The sequence below is a fragment of the Hydra viridissima genome, unplaced genomic scaffold (assembly GCF_058129835.1).
Source record: "Hydra viridissima isolate aposymbiotic clone 2 unplaced genomic scaffold, HvirCarnegie_v1 scaffold_7, whole genome shotgun sequence".
NCBI classification, from domain to species: Eukaryota; Metazoa; Cnidaria; class Hydrozoa; order Anthoathecata; family Hydridae; genus Hydra; species Hydra viridissima.
The window spans coordinates 487,323-509,035 of NW_028324306.1; the positions used below are offsets into that span (position 1 = coordinate 487,323).

Sequence of the window (21,713 nt, forward strand, 5' to 3'; positions counted from 1 at the left end):
ATAATAGGCCTGAATAACTTTAACGCGTTGCTCGATTGTGTAACTTTCCATGGTTCAAATTGAGTCAGTCTGAAATTGAGAAATGACACATTAAATACAGAAAAATAATTTACGTTTAGGTTTGGTTCACATTCAACATCGGCCCTTAAAATTTAACCACCCTTTATATATATATATATATATATATAGTTTTTTTAAATTAGTGGGACTATATCGCAGGAAACTTTTGAGAAATTTTATATTTAAAGCGTTTAGTATGTTTAGTTTTAGAAAATAGATAATACATTTTTAATAAACATACGAATTTATTTACATCATTTATAAAAAGTATAAAAATATAAAAAAAGTTAATTTTATTCATACGACCAACGTCAAAAAATTATATGACGTCATTTCAAAAATTGTGAAACGATTAGAGAGTCACCAGTCTAAATTGCGAAATGATTAAAGAGTTACCAGTCTAAAACAGACTTTAAACTCAATTTTAAACGACAATCTGTCTAATCTCCCGAGAAAACAGTTAACTGGATGAGAATTTAACCATTTTACCAAATTTTACCAAACTTGGCAATTCACGAAAACAATTTGTGGGCGTAATATCATTTTTAGCTAGTAAGCTTTCATTTGTTCTTGCAACTGCTGAGCTTATTGCAGTACAAGTTCATCTTTTGTTTGCACGGTATCTGTTTTAAAGCTGGTTTTCTGATGGGTTTTGTTCGTGTGAGTTTCGATGTTCTTTTTGCTTGGTTTTCTGCTGGTCTCAATTTTATTTTTACAATTAATTTTATTTTCTGTCTCTGAGTTTTCATGCAACAAGTTGTTAATATGCGAGGCTTCGAGTTCTTTGTTTACTAAATTTTTATTTCTGTTAGAAACTTCCTCAAGAGAAACTCGCTTATGAGAAGAATTGTCACTCTTTTCTTTTTTTGTTTGGATGTATCCATCTTCCGCGATCTCTGATTCAGGAAAATTGAAATATACATTGTTATTAGACGTTTTCTGGCATTGCGAAGATAAACCATTTCTTGCATGCAATAATGACGCGCTTTCATTTTCTGCATTCAGCTCGTGGTCTTCTTCAAAAGCCTTACTTTTATTCTGCATCCCGTCTTCATCCCCATCGCACAACCTTGATCTGTTTGTGGTATCATCTTGAGAACTGACCGAAGGTGATTTCCGATAGCTATTTGTTGAACATACCGACTTAGTGTCCTCCAATTGCTTCATAAGAACAGCCACAACAACGTTTACCAACACAAACTGCGAAGTGAGCACGAAGATTGCAAAGTAAATCGGAGATACATATGGAAGAAACGGGCACTTCTCGACACATAATTTCTCATTAATCGTATCCTAAAAAAAGATGTGAGTTATCAAAGAAATTTTTTTACAAGAAAAAAAAAAAAAAAAAAAAAAAATCTTTTTCGTTGCTTTTGTTTTTATCAACCTTAAGTATGCCACTCCAATTATCACCGGTTGAAATTCGGAACAGTGTAAGTAAGGCGTAATCAAAACTTTTAAAGTGTGCGTGACGACCGATACCGTTGCATTCATCTCTGCTGCAGTCTACAAATTATAGAACATTTTAAAAACTTATGATAGTGTGAATGTCAACCGTTCAGTTGTTTAGTTATAAAAAAAAAAATTACCGAGCTTTCCGAATAACTCAATCCCAAGTGCAGCAAATATGAAGAAAATGAGTGCAAATAACATCGATAAGTTACCGACCTAAATACGCAGTAAAATAATTATTTACAAATTATCCACCCAATGACTGATAATATTTTCACCTAATTCTATTGCATAGCAAACTTTTAAATGAGGTCATTAAAAGAAATGCGATCATAACAAATTTTTACTGAAGAAAATCGAATCGATGAGATTGGTGCCAACAACAAAAATATTTTTGTCAAGTTAAGTGATTTTAAAAAATACTTCCATAAAACTTATATATCATAGAATAATTTTTTTTTTTTATAAACAAATGTTAAAGAATAATTTTTTTTTAAAAAATATTATATGAATATAGCTATCCTTTTTTCATACAAAGTTGATTTTTGGTGTAAAAAATTGGTACAAAGTTGATTTTTGGTGTAAAAAATTCAATTAACTTTAGTTAAAATTCACTTATTTTTGCTGAAAAGGTAATATGGAAAATAAAGAAAGAAAAATATGGAAAATAAAGAAAGAAAAATATGGAAAATAAAGAAAGAAAAATATGGAAAATAAAGAAAGAAAATGCTAAAAGGTCAAGTTGAGAATGGAGAAATGCAGAAACCGTGCATGTAATAGCTTGGCCAGGTTTAAATAACTAAAATGAACAGTCAGTCTGGAAGTGTGAGACATGTATTAAGTATCTCCTATCAAAGTCGAAAGAGCCTCTGTTAGCTCAGGATATCCCAACATAACCATGACAAAAGCTTTGAGCTGGTTTATTCCAGTCGGATAAAAGAAACTACTTAATCATTGTTAACTATTATAGCTTGTGGCCTAGGTTTTTCTGCAAGTAAATACTAAGTCAGTAGATATGATACAAGCATTTAAAGAATCATTTTCTAACAAAACCGTTTCAAAGGAAGTAGTTTCAGATGTTACACAATATACTTTGAAGCGATTTCTTCAATTTTTTCAACAGTGACAATTTAAGCACATAACAAATAGTCCACACTATGCATGGTCAAATGACTAAGCAGAAGTTACAATAAAATTGGTAAAATTTATAATAAAGAAATGTTATTTCAAACAAAGCTAATTATAATGGTATCTTAGCATTACATAATGCTCCAATAAAATGTGGTTTATCTCCATTGAAATAATTTTATGGATGTCAACTTAAACAATTTACCCATATTTCTGAGTCAAAGTAAGAAACATTTGAAGACTTTTACAGTTAAAAAGAAAATTCTATCTAAACAATACCTTAATAAAAAGATTGGTGCTTTTGTACTGTACTGTATTTTATTTTGCACTTCTTCAGACAAGGTCAAAGCGTTGCACAGTGACTCAGAACGATCAAAAAACGGTAAAAATTAAATAAAATTTGAAATAAATCGTAAATCAATAATGTTATATATCAAAATAATAATTTTTGGGTCAAAGATTTCAAATTTATTAATAAATTTTTTTTTTATGCGTAGCTTCGACGCGTATAACACGCGCTTATGCGCGTATACGCGCGTTTAAGGTGACTATACGCGTACAAAAATTTTTTTTTTCAAGTTTTAGAATCTTCAAGACAAACACATTATCTTGATATATTACTCTACTTGATATTTTTATAAAAATGGTTTTTAAAGGAGGTTGATACATAGAGAAAAAAAAACTGAATTTATTACATTCATTTTATTATTTACATTACAATTAATTTAATAACTTCATCTGGTAACGGTTTTCCTCGATAGCTCTTATGTTTTCTAAAAGATATGCTTGATACTTTTGGATCTGATCTTACTAGAAGATAGTGCATCTGATTCATCATTGTATTTAACCTTGAAATTTTTGCCGTGTGCTTAAGTCTAGAATTTCTTATCTGTTTATTTAAACTCTCCAGTGCATCTTCCGAATATACCCCGACTGGTAAAGGTAATTTATGTGATATGGAAGAACTATGAAGCAGCAGTTTATGTACAGTGGGAGGCATAACATACCAGTTGTACAAACTCACTATACGTTTAGCTGTTTCAGTGCAGTATAAATCTAATTCATTGATATTAATAGAATATCCACAAGATATGGTTATGAGAATATTATGCAATCTTTCAATTATATCACAATCAACTTTAGTAATTTCAGAAAAAGCTTTACTATTTTTAAATGCTCTTCTGGCAGTATTGCCGTCATTGGTATTTCCAGACCCAGTTTTAGGCATGTCAACATATAAGCTTAACCGTTCCCTGAAGAGTTCCTGAATCTGTTTTTTTTTTAAGTCTACAGATAATTTTTCCTCAATTGTTTTTGGCTTATACTTTTTAATTTCAATTTTATAACTCAAATGAAGAATAAATTCCAAGCATTTTATCCAGCAATGCAAAGCTGAAATTCCAAGCCCCAAGGCTGACTCATTCTCAGTTTTTGCTTTTAATAAATCAATATTGTTCATTTCGTTGGGTTTAGCATTGCAAACATTGCAGGATTGAGTGGATTTTGTCTCTGTAAGTGCATTAACTACTTTATTATCAAACATTGTAAGATCAACTCTATAGCTGATATTAAAGGTCACCTTTCTTCCTGCAATATCAAAAACTTTGCAAAACGTCTTTAAGGTATTTATTTGATTTTTTAGATCTGATTCTTCTTCTCTGGATAAAATTGGACTCTCTTTTTTATATTGTAGATGAAGAGGTCTACAAAAGTGACAACTTGAAGGATTTGCATTTTTCCAAATTTCGCCATCTTTTACTTTGAGCAATAAAGGCACAAAAGCTGTACTAAAAAGATTTTCTTCACTCTTAAGTTCTATACTTGTGATGCTTGTTTCAAAGTATTTCTGTTTATAAACACTTTGGCTTGATGCTCCATCAAAACCAATCTTTCCATATAAAACTCCAAATATTTCGTTACCTTGACCACAATTAGGCATATCAATCATTTCAGTTATTCTACTCACAGTGTGATCTAACATGCTTTGAAGAGTACACTTTGCAGAAATTTCAGAAAAATGTATATTCTCAGGATAACATTTCAATTTTTCCACCAAAATATCGTGCAAGGTAGGATAAATATGTACATTGTGAACAAAAGCTAAGTTTCTGATCATTTGATATTGTTTATCGCTGAGATCAGTGTTCATTTTTAATGCAAGAGCTTCCTCTACACTCATAATGATGGGAAAGGTTTTATCCAAAGTTTTATCAACTTTTTCTATCTCTAAAAGATTTGAGATATTGTTTTTTAAAAAAGAAGCTTTTTTTTTTTCTCCAGCAGCATTTGCACTTTTTGCAGAAGCTAAAAATAGAGCTTCATGATGTTCAGTGGCTAGTTCTTTTATTTTTTTTCTTTTGCTTTGCTCTCCAAGAACATTCCATTGCTTATGGGGCCTTCCAGAACCAAAATGACAATTTTTATTGTTCATAAGGTTTCTTTGAAGCCAACGATTTTCTTTTTGTATAAATGTAATCATAATTTCGTCCACATTGTGTTAGTTTTCTCTTCACCTTTGAAATAAATATAACTAAAGCAACCTTTACTTTATTTAAGTTTTCTTTGCGAATTTCTTCAGTATTTTTATAAATCCTTCCATAATCTTAATTTATCCACTCCTAGTTCACGTATCTTTGGGATAAGATCTAATCTTTTCATTGTTATTGTTTTTAAGAACCATCAATATAATAAAACTAATAAATCAGAAACATTTTAAATTACATTATATATTTTTTTACTTTACACTGTTTAAAATTTTATTTTGTAATGGCTTTAACAATTGTCACATTGTTACATCCTGTAATAACACTATTTTACTAAGTTAACTTTATATTACAGGAAATACTAAAGTTGTTCAGTCAAGCTTTTTCAAACATGTTGTACCTATCAAATAATAAATACTTTTAAAAATGGCGGAAAACGAGGTTTTTAAGTGTTTATCAACATTTTTATTTCTTTAATAACTTCCAATACCGCAGGAGACCGCAGTAATCCCTTTATAATTTAAAAGTAGAAATGTTAATTAACTAGAAAAAATGTATATATTTTTGGAACTCGGTGGAACATTTTTTTAGCTGATATATAAACAGAAAAAATACAATTACTTGCAACCTTTTTTTTAGAAAAGCCTTTAAATTTTAACAAAAAAATTAGACTTTTTTTTACTTTTGAGTAAAGTTGAAATATATAGAGCCAAAAGATTATCTTTAAAATAAATATGCACTTTTATTTAAATTAAAAATACTCTATTTTAGTTAAATAAAAATCTCACATTTTTCAGATTTCTTTGAAAATAATATCAAATTTTTTTACTTCTTTTAACTATAAAATACAAAATAAAAGTTTTATGAAACAATTATTTATACTTTTGAAATAAAAAATTATTGCAATTTAATATTATTTAAAAAAGGGCACTTAACTTATAGAAAAGTTGTGAGGGGTTTATTACCATTTTTTTGCTGTTTTGAGTCACTGTGCGTTGCTACTCAAAATAAAGTAACATGAGTCTCAGTGGTAAATTAATAAAATGAATTGCCCCTAGATCATTTGAAGTAAAATTAAATCATAATGGACATGTCCTCCATCAAAATAGAACTCTTCTTAAAAAGTTGTATGATATATCTGCGCCATGCACAACTCAGGATAAAGATGCATTAATTCATAGGAGTCATAATGATCTTACTTTGAAAGAGCGTAATAGTAATTCAAATATTCCATGAGAGAGAGAACAAGGTAATTCCAGAAGAAAGCAACTTAACTGAAGAGCAAGATGAGGAGCAAATAGTATGAGTCTTTAACCAACTCATTGGTGAAAAATAAAGATTAGAAAATCACTTGGTTATAATGATTTATGAATTAACAATTTTTTGATTTCCTGGCATTTACATTAATTTTGTTTATCTAGGGCATTTATCATATTTATGTACAGATGAATCCATGGCCTCAACTTACATATCAGGGCCATACTTTGAGAGGTTAAACAATGAACATAACACAGCTAAAAACGTTGCTTATTTAATCAATTTACATGCAGAGTAGTTACAATTGCATTTGATTAAAAAACATACAAACAACATATTACATGAGAAAAACACAAAATACAAGAAAAACATTAAACACAGTACATAAAATGAGAACTTTAAAAAATATATAAAAGTTAAATACCTGAGGAATGGCCTTACTGACACAATTTAGAAGCTTTTGTATACCCCGGGCAGCTTTTAAAATCTTAAGAATACGAGCAATTCTCAGTATGCGCATGACACGAATGATTGTTGGGTTTATGGGTAACTTAGAATTTATTTCTTCAAATATAATCCCAATTATTGACAGGAATACAATGACAATATCCAACTGATTCCATCTTTTAAATAAACCATTTAGATATTTTTAAAAAAGATGAAATAAAATACTTTTTATCAACTTATAAGAAAGTAGTGTTATGGTATACCTTTGTAATTTCTAAACGCTACAAAATTATTTGAATCTAAAGCCAAGTTACAGAGGGTGGAACTGCTTATTTTTCATAAAATTAGCAAAAGCACTTTTTTATGGGGAGGAGCCTTTTCTTAAATTTAGTTTACTGAAGGTTTTAGTTTTGTAAACTTAAACTCAGAATATTAAATTTCATATAACGCCTAACAAATGATGTGCTTATGGTTGCTTCTCAAATTACACTTGAAATTAAAAGATATTGTATGCAACAATCAGAAGATTTTCGTTAAAACACAAGGATCATGGATTAAAAACTTTGCTAATTCAAATTTTGTGTTTACAAAAGAATTTTTGCTCAACTTACAATATTTCTTACAATAGTTCCTCCTGCACACCACCACAGTTACAAGTATTAACTTGATATTGGATTTGATATTGCCATGTGTAAAAATTGTGTAGATGAATTAATAAACAAATGCAAACAAGAACTCAAATATTGCAAGTTTTAATACTTTCAAACTTTTGAAATGTATTCAATTGAAGAAACAGACACCTTTGATATGTTTGAAAAATATAAAACAGTAACTAGTTCTTTGAGCAGACAAAAACTAAACTCACCTCATTAAAAAAGAGGATTAATTGATATTTTTATTCACAAATTTCATTTGCTTTTTTTTTAACAGTTAAGACAGTTTTTTATATTTTTTAAAAAATATGTAATAGTGTTCTGAAAATTTAAGAAAAGAATATTTGATAAGAAAAAGTCAAATGTAAATAAAACCCTTGTGTTACAATCTAAAAAAAATTTATTTTGAAGTTTATCATTTTGCTTGTTGTGTCAAAATGTTTCATATTTGCACTAACTGTTTTAAATGGCCAAAATAAAGAATGTGTAGTCGTAAAAGTGAGTTTTTAATCATAAAAATAAAAAATATCTGTTGCTTCAATTTTTTAAGAAAATATTTTGCCTTAAAAAAGTGAACTTTTGCTAATTTTATGAAAAATTAACAGCAATGGTTTATGTAAGTTGGCTCTATTTTGAGTCCTTAATCTTTTAAAAAATTCTCTTGTATTTTTTGATAATAAATAAAATGTTTAAAAATTGAAAACTTTTTGTGAATTTATATATCAAGCGTTTTCAATGTTGAAAACATTTTTAATACAAATAAAATTATTTACCTTTGTTTAAAAAAGAGTCTGGGACCTAGGCCATATATTTTGAGAAGAGCCTCCACAATAAAAATTGAGGTAAAAATGTAATTCATAATCCTCAAAAACAAAGCAAGTTTCTAAAAAAAAAGTAATAATTATAATCATTACAAAAATTTAATAACAAAAAAAAAATTCACATCTTGCTCTTTTAGCAAATTTAAAAAATAAAAAATTTTTCTAACCATCTTACCGCTGGCATATGGTAATACTCCAATGCCATGAAAAGGACATTTAGACCAATTATAATAGCTATTGCAAAATCAAACTTGTAGTGAGAAACAAAGTAGTAGATCTTTTTTCGGAAAAAACAATATTCATTTAAAGTGTGTGGGACTTCATCTAAATGTAAAACACAACAAGAATTACAACTAAATTACAACTATATAAATGTAAAACACAACAAGAATTGCAACAAGATTACAACTATATAAATTACAATTAGAAAAATTAATACAATTTTTTCTCACATATTATAATGTTGCTTATTTTTTAACATAATTTATCTAACACCATCAGATAGTAAACATCAGACAGTAACACACATAATTAATTCAGCAAAAATATAACAATTTCAAAAGACAGTTATAAATGAAACAAAATTCTCAATTTTTAAAATTTTCTTTCCATTAAAATCATTAACAATTAATTGTAAATGTTTTTAGCACCTTTGAAAATTTAAGCTAACCTTTTGTATCAGATAGATCTTCAGAACCTGAAATATCCATTTCTTCCTCTACAATCTCTCTGCACTTTTGAAAATTGTCTATAATCACTCCGACAACCATGTTTATTACAACAAAACCAGCAATCAATAAAAAAGAAACAAAGTAAAGGAATGCCCATGGGTTGTGATTCCTTTGAGGCTGAAATAAATTAACTAAGATGTTATAATTCAAAATAGAGAATATTTTTTAGTCAACGATTTATGCATTACTTGATTGTTTACCTCCTTATCGATGCCAACTGCATCGATTCCATCATACATCAGAGAAACCCAACCATCTTTTGTTGCAAACACAAATAATGAAAATAATGCCTTAAAATAAAAATGAAAAAAGTTAAACACATTCTAAATATACATTTATATTATATTATATTTAAGAATTTCTTTATTTATTCTTTTTTTTTAAAAAAAAGACTTAATGTTATACTTTTTCATTTTGTATTTATATAAGATATGTAAGTCCTCAAAGCCCAGGGCTGTGACATTGAGGTCTGCAGATTTTAACATAAATTTAAATGAAAAAATATTAAACATTTGAAGAGAAACTTAACATTTAAGACCTTTACTTTGTGGCAGTGACCTTTGCCCTTGAGTGTCAATCCCTTGGCTTTAGGTCTTGCTGTAAATTTTTTAAGCTCAGCCTCAATTTTGAGGGGCAAGTATTTTGGTGCTGCAGGATTGTAGATATTTAGATAACTTTAAAGTCTGATATATTAAATATGTAAGTCTAATATATAATAATCTTTTTAATCAACTTTGTATGGCACATTAGTATAGAGATTTTAAAGTTCCATGTAATATTCTTTTTAACCAAATTTGTATGGCATATTAGTATAGAGATTTTAAAGTTCCATCAGTTATTCCAAATCTTCCTGATTTTTGTGGCATTAGCTCACTTATTGTTCACTCTATGAGCACATAGTTACATTACCTTACATTACAACAAGGGTCAGCAACCTATGTCCCACAGGCCAGAAGTGGTTGTTTTATCTAAAGAATGCGTAGTAGTTATCACTATTAACAAACATTATTTCTATAACTGATGTTTATCAAAAAAATTTTAACCATTTATCAATTCTATAGTTGAAACAAAACACTGAAAAAAAAATGGTCTAAAAATCTGGGTTGCTAACCACTGGATAGCACCAAATTAATTGGAAATGAAAACCAAGCATTGACCCAAGTGTTGGTAAATTATCATTTATGCTACAAAGTCCAATAGTTGCTCTTTAATGAAAAATTACTGAGGTGGATGGAACATCAAGTGGTTTTAAAAGTCAATTAGGGCAACAGCATGAAGTTATATATAAAGCAGTCCAAGGAAATTTGATTTCTCTTACAAAAATTAGTAAACAGGTTGTCACATCTGATACATGCAATTCTTCTAGATAGAAACTTTTTGCTCTAACTATTTTAGAGTAATTATTTAATACAGCTTCATTTTTTTTAGATAAAATAGTTCTTCTGTAAGATTTTTTATGAAGTCGTTGATTCTATACAGAGATTCTTTATTTAAACCTTTGTTAATGATTTCTTCATACACAAATATGCAATAGTGTGCAAAACTTGTAATTAAAGCAACAATTTTTTTCTTCTAGGCTTTTTTCTGTCCTGTTAAAGGGATAGCAAAGGGGGCTTTATATGCTTAATTTGTAAGCTTCTATTTTTTAATAAAACTCTTGGCACCAAGGGCACTAGGTTTAATACACTGGCCATTCTCTTGGATCTTACTCCTTGACCCTCAGTCTTGATTAATGCTGGCCTTAAACTTTATTTAACTTTTTTGTGCCCTAGGTACATGGCCGTGGCTTTAACCTTGCAGTGATGGCCTTCACTTAAGTCCTTGGAATTAGTATCTAATTCTTGATATTGGCCTTGAATGCTGCTGCTCATGGTCTTAACTTTGACTATGTTTAAAATCAATATTTTTGCTTATATTTTTACATAATGTTATTTTATGTTTAATACTTTAATATTTCAACAATTCCAACAAAAATCGTATTTTCTAATAATTTCAACTTTTTGTTTCTTCTAATAATTTCAACTTATCATATCTTCTAATAAGAAAGAGTATCCTATAAACATAGACTTTCAAACAACACACACACACACAAATATTAAATATTGAAAAAAGAAAGAAATGAAAGTTTTGTGAAAACATTCACACATTTGCAAAAAATAATTAAAAAAATCTAAAGCAAGAACCCAAGAAGAATATTGAACCTGGAAAAGATTATCGAAATTGTACTTTTTATTCTCCCATGATCCACCATAAAGTTCGCATTCTTTGGAATTCAACACTGGTTTTTCTGCACCTTTACAGTAGTGAAATTTTCCTTTGAATAACTAATAAAAATTTTAAAAGAATTAGTCATAAAATGAGAAAGAAAGAACTCTATTAAATAAGATTTCTATAAAATTTTAACAATATTCATTAATGTTGAATATAGTTAATATTTTACTATTACTATCATTGTTACATAAAAACTGTTTTAAACCTTTCTGAAGAAATACAAACAAATTTAAGAAAACAGGGGTCTATGCTATAAATGTTAAAATGCCTGTAATATGCAAAGATAGCCCATAATTTTCAGCAATTCTAGAATGTGAGGCCATTGTTACAACCATAAGAAATATTATTAAATGTTTCTGTAAGAAGAACATATACTAAATGTTTTTGTTTAAATGAAATGTATTAATGAAGCATATTTGCTTTTAAAATAACTTTACATTTGTGGCCTAAGTTATACAGTAACCATTGTACCACTAGGTCAATTGTGACAGTGCAAGGTTTGCAACTTTAAATCATCCCACTTATCAAATTAGCATTAGGTCTGTCAAAAAGGATTTGGTCCATAAATAAAGTCTGCCACACTTCTAAACATAAAAGGTTTTATTAGTCAAAATAATCACCTTCACTATCATGAATATCTGCCATCTGCCTTTAAATAATCTATGCCTTTAAATAATCTATGCCTTTAAATAATCTATGCCTTTCTCTCTTAAGTGCATCAGTTACTGTTGTGACTTCTTCATCATGTACAGTCTTGCATTGTTGTGGAGCAGAAAGACCTTCATTCAATTTGGTGAAAATGGTTGAGATTTTAGCAGATATTCATAAATGCATTGGAGCTGTTGCACTAGATTAATTTTTTGTCTACTTTTTAATACCTCATGATGAACAATTTCAAATTTGTTATATTGAATATAAGTGCTTGGCATTGGTATTTTATGAGCACCCAACTTTGCTTGCTAATTCTGAGGTGGTCTGCCTTAAGCACCAAACTCAGCATGTCATTATTGATCCAGAATGATTGACATAAATTTGGCTCATTTGCAAACCATGATCTCCAGCAGGAAATTTCGTAAACAATTAGCAATTGATCTGATGAAAGGATAAAGAAAGTATACCGTTGTATGCATTTTTTATACTTAGAACTACTTCACTTGCATTCTGTTCTTTGTGATGAAAAGGTTTGCAAAGGGAAAAATGGTTTTCAAATTTCATTTCAATAATGGAAAAAATTGCATTCTCTTGTCTATTAGTTTGCAGAAAATTCTAAAAATTGGATTGAAATTAATGCATTCATCAGTTGCAGTTATATTTTTAGATTTCTATTCTTCTTTCATGTTTCTGAATGAGCATAGAATTTATGTTGCTTACACAGCATTTAGTTGAGGTTTTACCAAACATTTGGTAGTCAGTTTTCCAAATACTTTTTAAAAAACCTAGTAATCTAGATTACAGGCAAAAAAAAATGAATGCACTCACTATGCCTCCCTCTTTGCCATTAAATCTGTGTTTTATGAACATCCTGGTAGAATTTTATTTTTACTTACATAGGTATGTCGATGATAGATGCTGGAACAAAATCATTTTGACCAAAAACTTGATTGGTACAAAGTCATACCCCTGTGCAAAAATTGCCATTGGATATTTATTGTAGCAAAGGTGAAACTTTGACAAGTTTATGTAAATCATACACGGTCACTTATTGACACAGATGGTTACATTGATGGTTGACATCATGGTTTATGTAGATGGTTTTGCATCTAAATACTTGCTACAAAACTATTTCTCATTTTGAAAGTTCTCAATGATTTTTAGCTGTAGTTAAAAGATTTTTTACTTTAAATTTCTTAATTAAACACCTAAATGTAGTCTGCTGATCATGTTTTCATTATACTGTTCTTGGTATCATTGTTCAAAGTCCAATATGTCATGGTTGTATTTATTGCCTTGAAACTCTGAGTAAGCCCCCATGTTCTCTTTGATATGTCAAGGTGAGCATCAAAGATATGGACTTTAAGACACATTCTGCATTCTATTTGAACATAATTTTTTATGAGCCTGAAACAATAAACCTCTTGATACCATCTAATTTGATAGTCCTATGCAACATCTACTCACTATATCTCTACTCAGTAATAATAACGCTAAAGTAATAGTCTAAAGCTCCAGTACTTTTACACCTTGACAGATATTATAGAAAAGCTCAAGAAAGCTCTCAAATTGTTTAGAACAAATTGTTCCATAACATTCTGGAAGTTTACTCACCACTAAATGTGAATTACAAAAAATTTAACTTAAAAAACTACTTATAATTAAAAACTAGAAAACAAATATATTTTTAAAATGTATTGTACTGACTACAAAACCAAAGGTACTTTAGATCAATCATAATTTTCTAATTATTTATACAGAAAAAAAAATTTAGTTTTTTTAAGTAATGTTATTACCAACACACAATTATCTTTATTTGGTTTAGCAAATTTAAAAAAACGTTTCATAAACTACTGAAAGTCTTCTTTTGTCCAGCTAATTTGGGGCTATACAAAAATTTTTCATACAAAATAAATTTAAAAAAAAATCAAGGAGCTCTACTGTTATTAATAGCCAAGCAAACTGTAAAATAAGCCCCTTATCCTTTTGAAAGCATTGTAAGAGGGATACCACCCGATTTTATGCTACTTGTGGCAAAAGTATTTTTTGGTTTATAACACCAATGTTGTATGGAAATTCTAACCTTAAAGGAAATATGATCAATCATATAACTTTTGAGGTCAGAATTTCCAACAAAACAGAACTTCAGATAAAGTTTCTTAAAATTTAGTTTTTGATTTGTTCTAATCAAAATTTATCATACAAAATTTGAAAAGAAAGCACAAAACTTGAATGCGTTTTGAATATAAAATGTAATGAATGGAATGTAAAACCTAATTGTAAGCAAATGCTTTAATATCAATTTCACATTTTAAAACTATTTTAAACTGTTGAAACAGAAAAGATAGTATGGCTATTTTGTTAGGAAACTAGTAGGTACATTTGCTTTTTTGTAATTTATCAAGTTATAGTGTGTTATTAAAGATTTATTCCCATGATAAATCTTCAAATTTTTATAGAATTGGCCCCTGAATAAACTTATTAAACAAATTTTTACCTGAACTCCAAGAATTCCAAAAATTGTAAAAAAAACGAATGCAACAACAACTAAATTTCCAATAGGGGCCAAAGAGGCAAGTAAGGTTTCAACAACAATCTTTAAACCAGGAGCACGGCTGATCAATCTTAACATTTAAGAAAAAAGCTAGAGCTTCAATTTTATATAATGAAAAAAAAAAGTAATTAACAATGAAAACTAAAGTGTGATTAGATAATTTACCTTAGAGGACGTAAAGTTCTAAATGCTCGTAACACTTTAAGAACACTAAGAATATGGCTGCGCATATGAACTACATAGGTTATGAAAAGATCAACAAGAGATATTATCACAAGAATGAAGTCAATTCTATTCCATCCACTCCGTAAATATGCTGTATTCTCTCCAAAATAAAATCCTTCAGCAAAAATCTAGACAGTATACATGCAAACCATGAATACTAAAAATTGTTCAAAACCTACTTATTGTAATTAATTCCAGTTAAACACTCGCTTAAAAATATACTAATAACACTTATAAATACATTTATAACAGTTTTATTTAAAATATTAATAATAGTAATAATAGCAATAGCAATAATAACAGTAGCAATAAAAATAATAACAATATCAATAACTATGATGATTGATGATGATGATAATTGATGATGATGATGATGATTGATGATGATGATGATGATGATGATGATGATGATGATGATGATGATGATGATGATGATGATGATGATGATGATGATGATGATGATGATGATGATGATGATGATGATGATGATGATGATGATGATGATGATGATGATGATGATGATGATAATATTAATAAACCCTAATAAGTTTTAAAGGTTAAATCTCAGCTCATTTAAAAAAAGAACATTTATTTAAAAAAAACTTTATTTGTAGTTTCATTTTGCTTCCCTACATTCATCAGTTTGTTTCACTCAGTTTTTTGCTAATTCATTTTTTTAATAAAATATTCATTAACAAACATTCATTAAGCTTTCATTAACATATTCTGCCAATCTAAGTTCTATTATTTTTTTTATGAATGCGAATAAAAAAGAATGGGAAGAAATAATCTTTTTGCTTAAGTAGTAAATTTTCTTTACTTTTACTTGAATTCATAAATATTTTTAAAAATTTTCTTTAAAAATTTCGAAATGAGATGTGCATGAATAGTGTGCATTACTTGATTAGACAAATCCAACTTAAAATTTTTACCTTGGTTATCATTTCAACTGTGAAGACAACAGTGAATGCAATATTAGAATAATCAATTATTGCTCTTTCCTAAAAATGAAGACATGTAATAATAATTCATTAAAATTTACAGTAAAAAAAAGCAAAACAAAAAAAAAAGAAAACATTTGATAACATTTTAAAAATAAAAAATAATGGAAATTATATGATAAACTATGTAATAAACATTACATAGTACATCATGTAATAACTAAAATCCACTATGTATTCTTAAGAAAAGAGTACAAGATAAAGAGTAGATGAAAAGCAGTAAATAGTGACTAGTAAATGATGGAGAACATTTCTGCTAACTTGTCTTGGTTACTTAAAAATATCAGTTAGCATCAATAAAACCTTTCCTAAACGCTAGCATAATCAACTCACTTTCTCTTTTTAATGAAAAAGAATTCATAAAGTAAAAAAATAAAAAGACATTTAATTTAGTTGTTTTTTAATAGTCGGTTTCTAAAAGTAATTCTGCTTTTTTAAATTTTAATATATGTTAAAAAATTGTCAAGAGGACAAAAAATGATTATAAACAGCATAAACATTATTATGAATTAAAGTAAACTAAGTTCAAATTAGCAATAAAAAATGTAATTAAGTTCCAATTAATAGAATATTTAAATCATTATTAAAAACAAAAATCAAAGTGTAAAAACAAACTAGTTTTTTTACACTTTGATCTTTTTACTAAAATCTTTACACTTTGAACTTAAATGATAAAATTATCTCAGCTCTAATAGACCTGCAGATGCACACCATGGTAGTGTTTTGCTAATGATAGTACTATAATTAACAGATCATCATCATATCATATTACTTAATTAAAAACTCAATTACAACCAAATTCAGAAAATTTAGCACCTATTTTTAGTGAAAACTGAGTACCTCAATTAAAAAACTCTTCAACTTGTCACTTCATTAAAGAGTAAAGAAAAAAAAAAGGTCAGGTGATTTTAAAGTGTTATGGTCATTTTTTGACCTGATTTAAAGTGTTAAAGTCCCTTCAAACTTTCTTCAGTTTCTGTTATTGTTGTGGCCATACAAAATATTCACCTAGTTTTGTAGTATTTCAAATAATTATGAAATTTTTGGATTATTACATTAAACTGTATACAGTGCTTTAGAAAAACGTTGGATAAGCAAAGAATATTTAAATTCAATGCGTCATACTTAGGAAAATTAGGTCTCTTCAAAAGCTCTAAAACTTTCATTGAAAGACAGTGTTTTTTTTTAAGATTTTTTTGGATTAAGAGGAGCATGAACACCTTAGTATCATAAATGGAATAATAGATTGATAGTTTTCAAAATCTTGACATTACTAGTAAGGAAAAATATTTTTATCAAAGTAAGAAACTCACTTGTGATGTATCTGAAATACTTGGTCGCTCTAATGCCATTATAATACAATTGCAGGCAATAAAAAATAATATAAAGTAGTCAAACCATGGGTGCTTAATGAGATTTCGAACTTTAGCACGATACCTGTAAACAAAATTCAATTATTTTTAATTTGTTTATAACTTTTATGTTTAGTGATGCAATGTGTAAAAAAGTATTAGGATCTCAATAGTAAGAGAGCAAACCTGCATTCTGGTGAGAAAAGATAAAGGGACCATTTCTTTCTTTTCTCAAAGAATCCAAATCTTTTACTTTTAACCTTATTAAAGTATATATAAAAAAAAAATTAGATGAAAAATAACACAATAATAAAATCTAGACAGTAGAATATAATTTATGTAAGAAATACACATGCTAAGCATTTACTTAGTCACAAAAAAATATAGTTTGAAAAAAAGTGGTGAACAACTAGTAAAATTTTTAATAAAGTACTTCAGCTGTATAATATACTTAAATAAAATTTTGTACTACTTGATATTTATCTGAGCCAAAAAATTGTAGAAAAGAAGGTGAATTTTGAATTTTGAATGAGTGCAACATTAGTCATAATTAGTTTAATTTCTCCATTGTTCTCTGTAATTTTAAAGGACATTTGTCAACAGTAAAAATTTTCTTTAGTAAATTAACAACAGATCTTCATAAAATTTCTCTTACAAAACCAAAACAGAAAATGATAAAATTACTACAAAACAGCATGGTTTATTTTATATAATAGTGGTCATGACTTTTTTGCACAAAACAACTTAAGCAAGTAAGGAATAAGTAATGACAACAATGTTACTAATTGTTAAGTTTTATCTGTATTTATAAAATCTCATAGAATTTAAGAATGTGTTATATCAATTTTGTCACTTTGTCGAAATAATATTTTCCATAGAGGGGAAACTAATTACAAAATACACAACAAAACTATAGTTGAGCAGTTTTGACAATTGTAGTTTTATTGTGTATTTTATAGAATAGAAAAATTTAATAAAAAGAATTGAGTTTATTTTTATTGCGTAAGTTTCTGCTGATTTAAATTTAAGTTTATTCTATGTTTTATCAAAATATAAAATGGAAAAACCAGATTTCTCAAAACTTTCTAAAGTTCTTTATGTTTATATTACAAAAATAATTAAAATTCAATGTGTATTTTTTTTGAAATCAAAAAAAGCTAAAACCTCTCCCATGACTTTATAAAGATTTCATAAATAGTGTGACCAATCATCCTTTTTTTGTAAGTTCTGTCCTCCCTCAATTAGTGTAAGTATATTTACAAAGTAAGAATATTTACAATGTAAAATGTTACAAATGTTTTTATAAGGCATATATCATGCTATGGTAAATTATTTTTGCAAGGAATTAAAACATTTACAGTATTTTTTTTCAATTTATTTCTTCTCCATTTTATAAAAAAGTTGGTTGCCATATAAGGAACTAACATTATTTTAAAATGATTTTATGTACCTTCAAATATAGTTGTAAAATAGTGTTTTTATTGTAAAAAAGTTGTTTAACATATCATAAAGAATCAATATTATTTTTAAATAATTTTATGTACCTACAAATAAAGTCATGAAATACTGTTTTAATACTTTTGCTTTAAGTAAACGAGAAGATGTCCATTATAAAAAAGTTATAATTTTGGTAAATGAAACCTAAAAATTAAATTATTTCTAGATAAAAATGATATCATAAAAACATATTTGAAATGAGAAATTGTTTTTCAGAAAAATAATAACCTTTTCGTCATTTTTCTCTTCAATTTCTGGCTCTATTTTCCCGATCTGAGATTCGGATACAAACTTTTTATGATTACTGAAAGATAAAAAACCAATGCTCAGCACCAAAGATGCATGTTTATAAAGCACAGGGCTCCAAAACATTTTTAAAGCATATAACATCAAAGTATCTGGTTAACCTTGCTACTTTATCTTTATAACTCCATTCACTTGAATCTTCTTGGCTGCATATATTTGGTAATGAATAATATTTTATGTTCTTTGAGTTTGGAATGTAAGCTACTTCCTCATTACTTTTAAGTTTTTCAAGCTTTTCTTGCTTTTCATTGTTAAGTGAAAAATCAGCAGAGTTTTGTTTCAAAGGAGAAGATAAAATCCCATCCTATAAAAAAAAAGGTATTTTCAGAATTATTTCAATAAAGTGTAAAGTCATAAATAGTAATTTAATCAATTTTTTAGAAAAAAACTTTTGTATTTAGAATAAATGATGTAATCTTTAACAATTTTTTTTTTCTTTTTAATGCTAACAAGCTAATTGAAAATTTGATTTGAAAATAGAAATTCATTAAATATACAAATTAAATCTAATAAATCATTATGAAATAAAGTAAGATTTAAAGATTATTAACATAAAAATCTAAGGTAATAAAAGTACATTTAGAATTGGAATAAAAATGTCTATTAGTAAATATAAAACTTTTCATTTAAAAAAGGTGATTAGAACTGTAAATTGTTTTACTTCAGCATGCATTATCAATTTTTAGGTAAAATCTCTTTGAAAATCATTTTCAAACAAATCTAGACAAAAAGTCATGCTTTTGTACTCATTACATAAACTAAATAAATATATTCAAAACCAATTCTTCCCTTCTTTTCCCATATCAAAAAAATTATTATCATGCTAATTAGATTGCCACCAATTCTTCATACAACATTCTTATGTACTTGCTGATTAAACTAAATTAAACTATTGTAAATTTATTGATGTAAAAGCAACTCTTTATGTAAACATCATTTAACATATTACTGTTTCTGTTGAGAAACCTTCCACAAGGATTGCAACGAGGAGATTAAACAAAATGTAATTTCCAAGAACCATTATAAAGATAAAGTAAATGGATGCCCATTTTGTTGTTCCACGAACAGCATCATATAAAACTGCATTCCAGTCTTCTTGTGTCAGAACCTAAAGTTTTAAATTTCTTTAAAATTATAAGCTCTTCAAGATAAATTCAATAGCTGTTTGAAATTAACTAGAACTTAAGCTAAAGGGAGAAATTAAAAAAGATTACTCATTCACTCAAGTCATTAATTTTGGGCTAGTGTTAAGTGAAGATGAAGAGAAGACAGAAAGAAAATTTATTTTGATGTATATTTTTAAAACAATGCTTTTTAAATTTTTAAGAAACAGAAATGTTATAAATTTTGAGTAAAAAAAAATCATTTCATTATTATGAAATGATACTTTTTACTCAAAATTAAATATCACTACAACATATCAAACTTAAGGGTTAATTGTTGAAAATTAACCCTTAAGTTGAAAAATAACAAAGTGTAATGAAAAGTAAAGGTAAAGTATAAATAAAGGGTGTTTTTTTTAGAGGTATAGAACTATAAATTGCAATAAAACAACAATGGATTATTCGATTGACAAGAATTTTTTTTTATTAGAAAGATAATCTTGTTGCATTACATTTTAAATATAATTTCTGGCATATGACCCCCACGGCTGGCTCGGATGTAGTCCAATCTGGACGTCCAATTTTCGATGACTTTTTCCAACATTTGTGGCCGTATATCGGCAATAACATGGCGAATGTTGTCTTCCAAATGGTCAAGCGTTTGTGGCTTATCCGCATAGACCAATGACTTTACATAGCCCCACAGAAAGTAGTCTAGCGGTGTTAAATCACAAGATCTTGGAGGCCAATTCACAGGTCGAAAACGTGAAATTAGGCGGTCACCAAACGTGTCTTTCAATAAATCGATTGTGGCACGAGCTGTGTGACATGTTGCGCCGTCTTGTTGAAACCACAGCTCCTGGACATCATGGTTGTTCAATTCAGGAATGAAAAAGTTTGTAATCATGGCTCTATACCTATCACCATTGACTGTAACGTTCTGGCCATCATCATTTTTGAAGAAGTACGGACCAATGATTCCACCAGCCCATAAAGCGCACCAAACAGTCATTTTTTCTGGATGTAACGGTGTTTTGACATACACTTGAGGATTATCTTCACTCCAAATGCGGCAGTTTTGTTTGTTGACGTAACCATTCAACCAGAAGTGCGCTTCATCGCTAAAGAAAATTCACTTATGAAAATCGGGAACAACGGCAATCTCATTTTGGGTCCATTCGACGAATCTACGCCTTGCTTGATGATCGTTTAGCTTCAATTCTTGCACAAGTTGGATTTTGTAAGCACGCATACCAAGATCCTTCCGCAAAATCTTCCATACAGTGGATGGACACAGATCCAATTCCTATGCTCGATGGCGGATAGACTCATTCGGGTCTTCCACAATGCTACGCTCTACAGTAGCAATAGCTTCTTCTGTACGCACCGTACGGCGTCTCTGGGGATGCGAGTTATCAATAAGAGCAAATGTGGTGCGAAAACGTTCCATGGTTAATTGAATTAACTGCTCTGATGGATGATTTTGTCGAGGATAAAATGGACGTAGAGCGCAATATGTATTCCGCACAGAACCATTATTTTCGAAATAAAATTGAACTATTTGCAAGCGTTGTTCAGGCGTGAGTCTATTCATGATGAATTGCCAAACCAAACTGAGAATAAATCACTTGTCACCTGTTAAATCAGTCGCCATCCTGAACAGTAATGCCAACTTAAAGTTCTATACCTCTAAAAAAAACACCCTTTACTATATCAAAAAA

At 28.3% G+C, this 21,713-nt stretch overlaps 1 protein-coding gene across 5 annotated transcripts in view; it reads right to left on the minus strand.

Moving 5' to 3' along the window:
* Positions 1 to 285: 285 nt before the first annotated feature.
* The window catches only part of LOC145184471 (voltage-dependent T-type calcium channel subunit alpha-1H-like), a 31,948-nt gene continuing 10,520 nt past the window's right edge, over positions 286 to 21,713 (minus strand). For 3 of the 5 annotated variants that reach the window (XM_090094081.1, XM_090094082.1, XM_090094083.1), the window contains 17 exons: positions 19,839 to 19,997; positions 18,991 to 19,193; positions 18,812 to 18,887; positions 17,273 to 17,346; positions 17,048 to 17,171; positions 15,666 to 15,734; positions 14,674 to 14,861; positions 14,452 to 14,578; positions 11,234 to 11,356; positions 9,233 to 9,322; positions 8,972 to 9,149; positions 8,477 to 8,625; positions 8,254 to 8,363; positions 6,805 to 7,003; positions 1,650 to 1,728; positions 1,448 to 1,566; positions 286 to 1,353 (listed from right to left, as the gene is read on the minus strand). In XM_090094081.1, the coding sequence (XP_089950207.1) occupies positions 646 to 1,353; positions 1,448 to 1,566; positions 1,650 to 1,728; positions 6,805 to 7,003; positions 8,254 to 8,363; positions 8,477 to 8,625; positions 8,972 to 9,149; positions 9,233 to 9,322; positions 11,234 to 11,356; positions 14,452 to 14,578; positions 14,674 to 14,861; positions 15,666 to 15,734; positions 17,048 to 17,171; positions 17,273 to 17,346; positions 18,812 to 18,887; positions 18,991 to 19,193; positions 19,839 to 19,997 (2,775 nt within the window). In that variant the 3' untranslated portion in view covers positions 286 to 645. Of the gene's footprint in view, positions 1,354 to 1,447; positions 1,567 to 1,649; positions 1,729 to 6,804; positions 7,004 to 8,253; positions 8,364 to 8,476; positions 8,626 to 8,971; positions 9,150 to 9,232; positions 9,323 to 11,233; positions 11,357 to 14,451; positions 14,579 to 14,673; positions 14,862 to 15,665; positions 15,735 to 17,047; positions 17,172 to 17,272; positions 17,347 to 18,811; positions 18,888 to 18,990; positions 19,779 to 19,838; positions 19,998 to 21,713 lie in introns of those variants that run through there. The other 2 variants (XR_016454515.1, XM_090094084.1) reach the window with 2 other exon arrangements.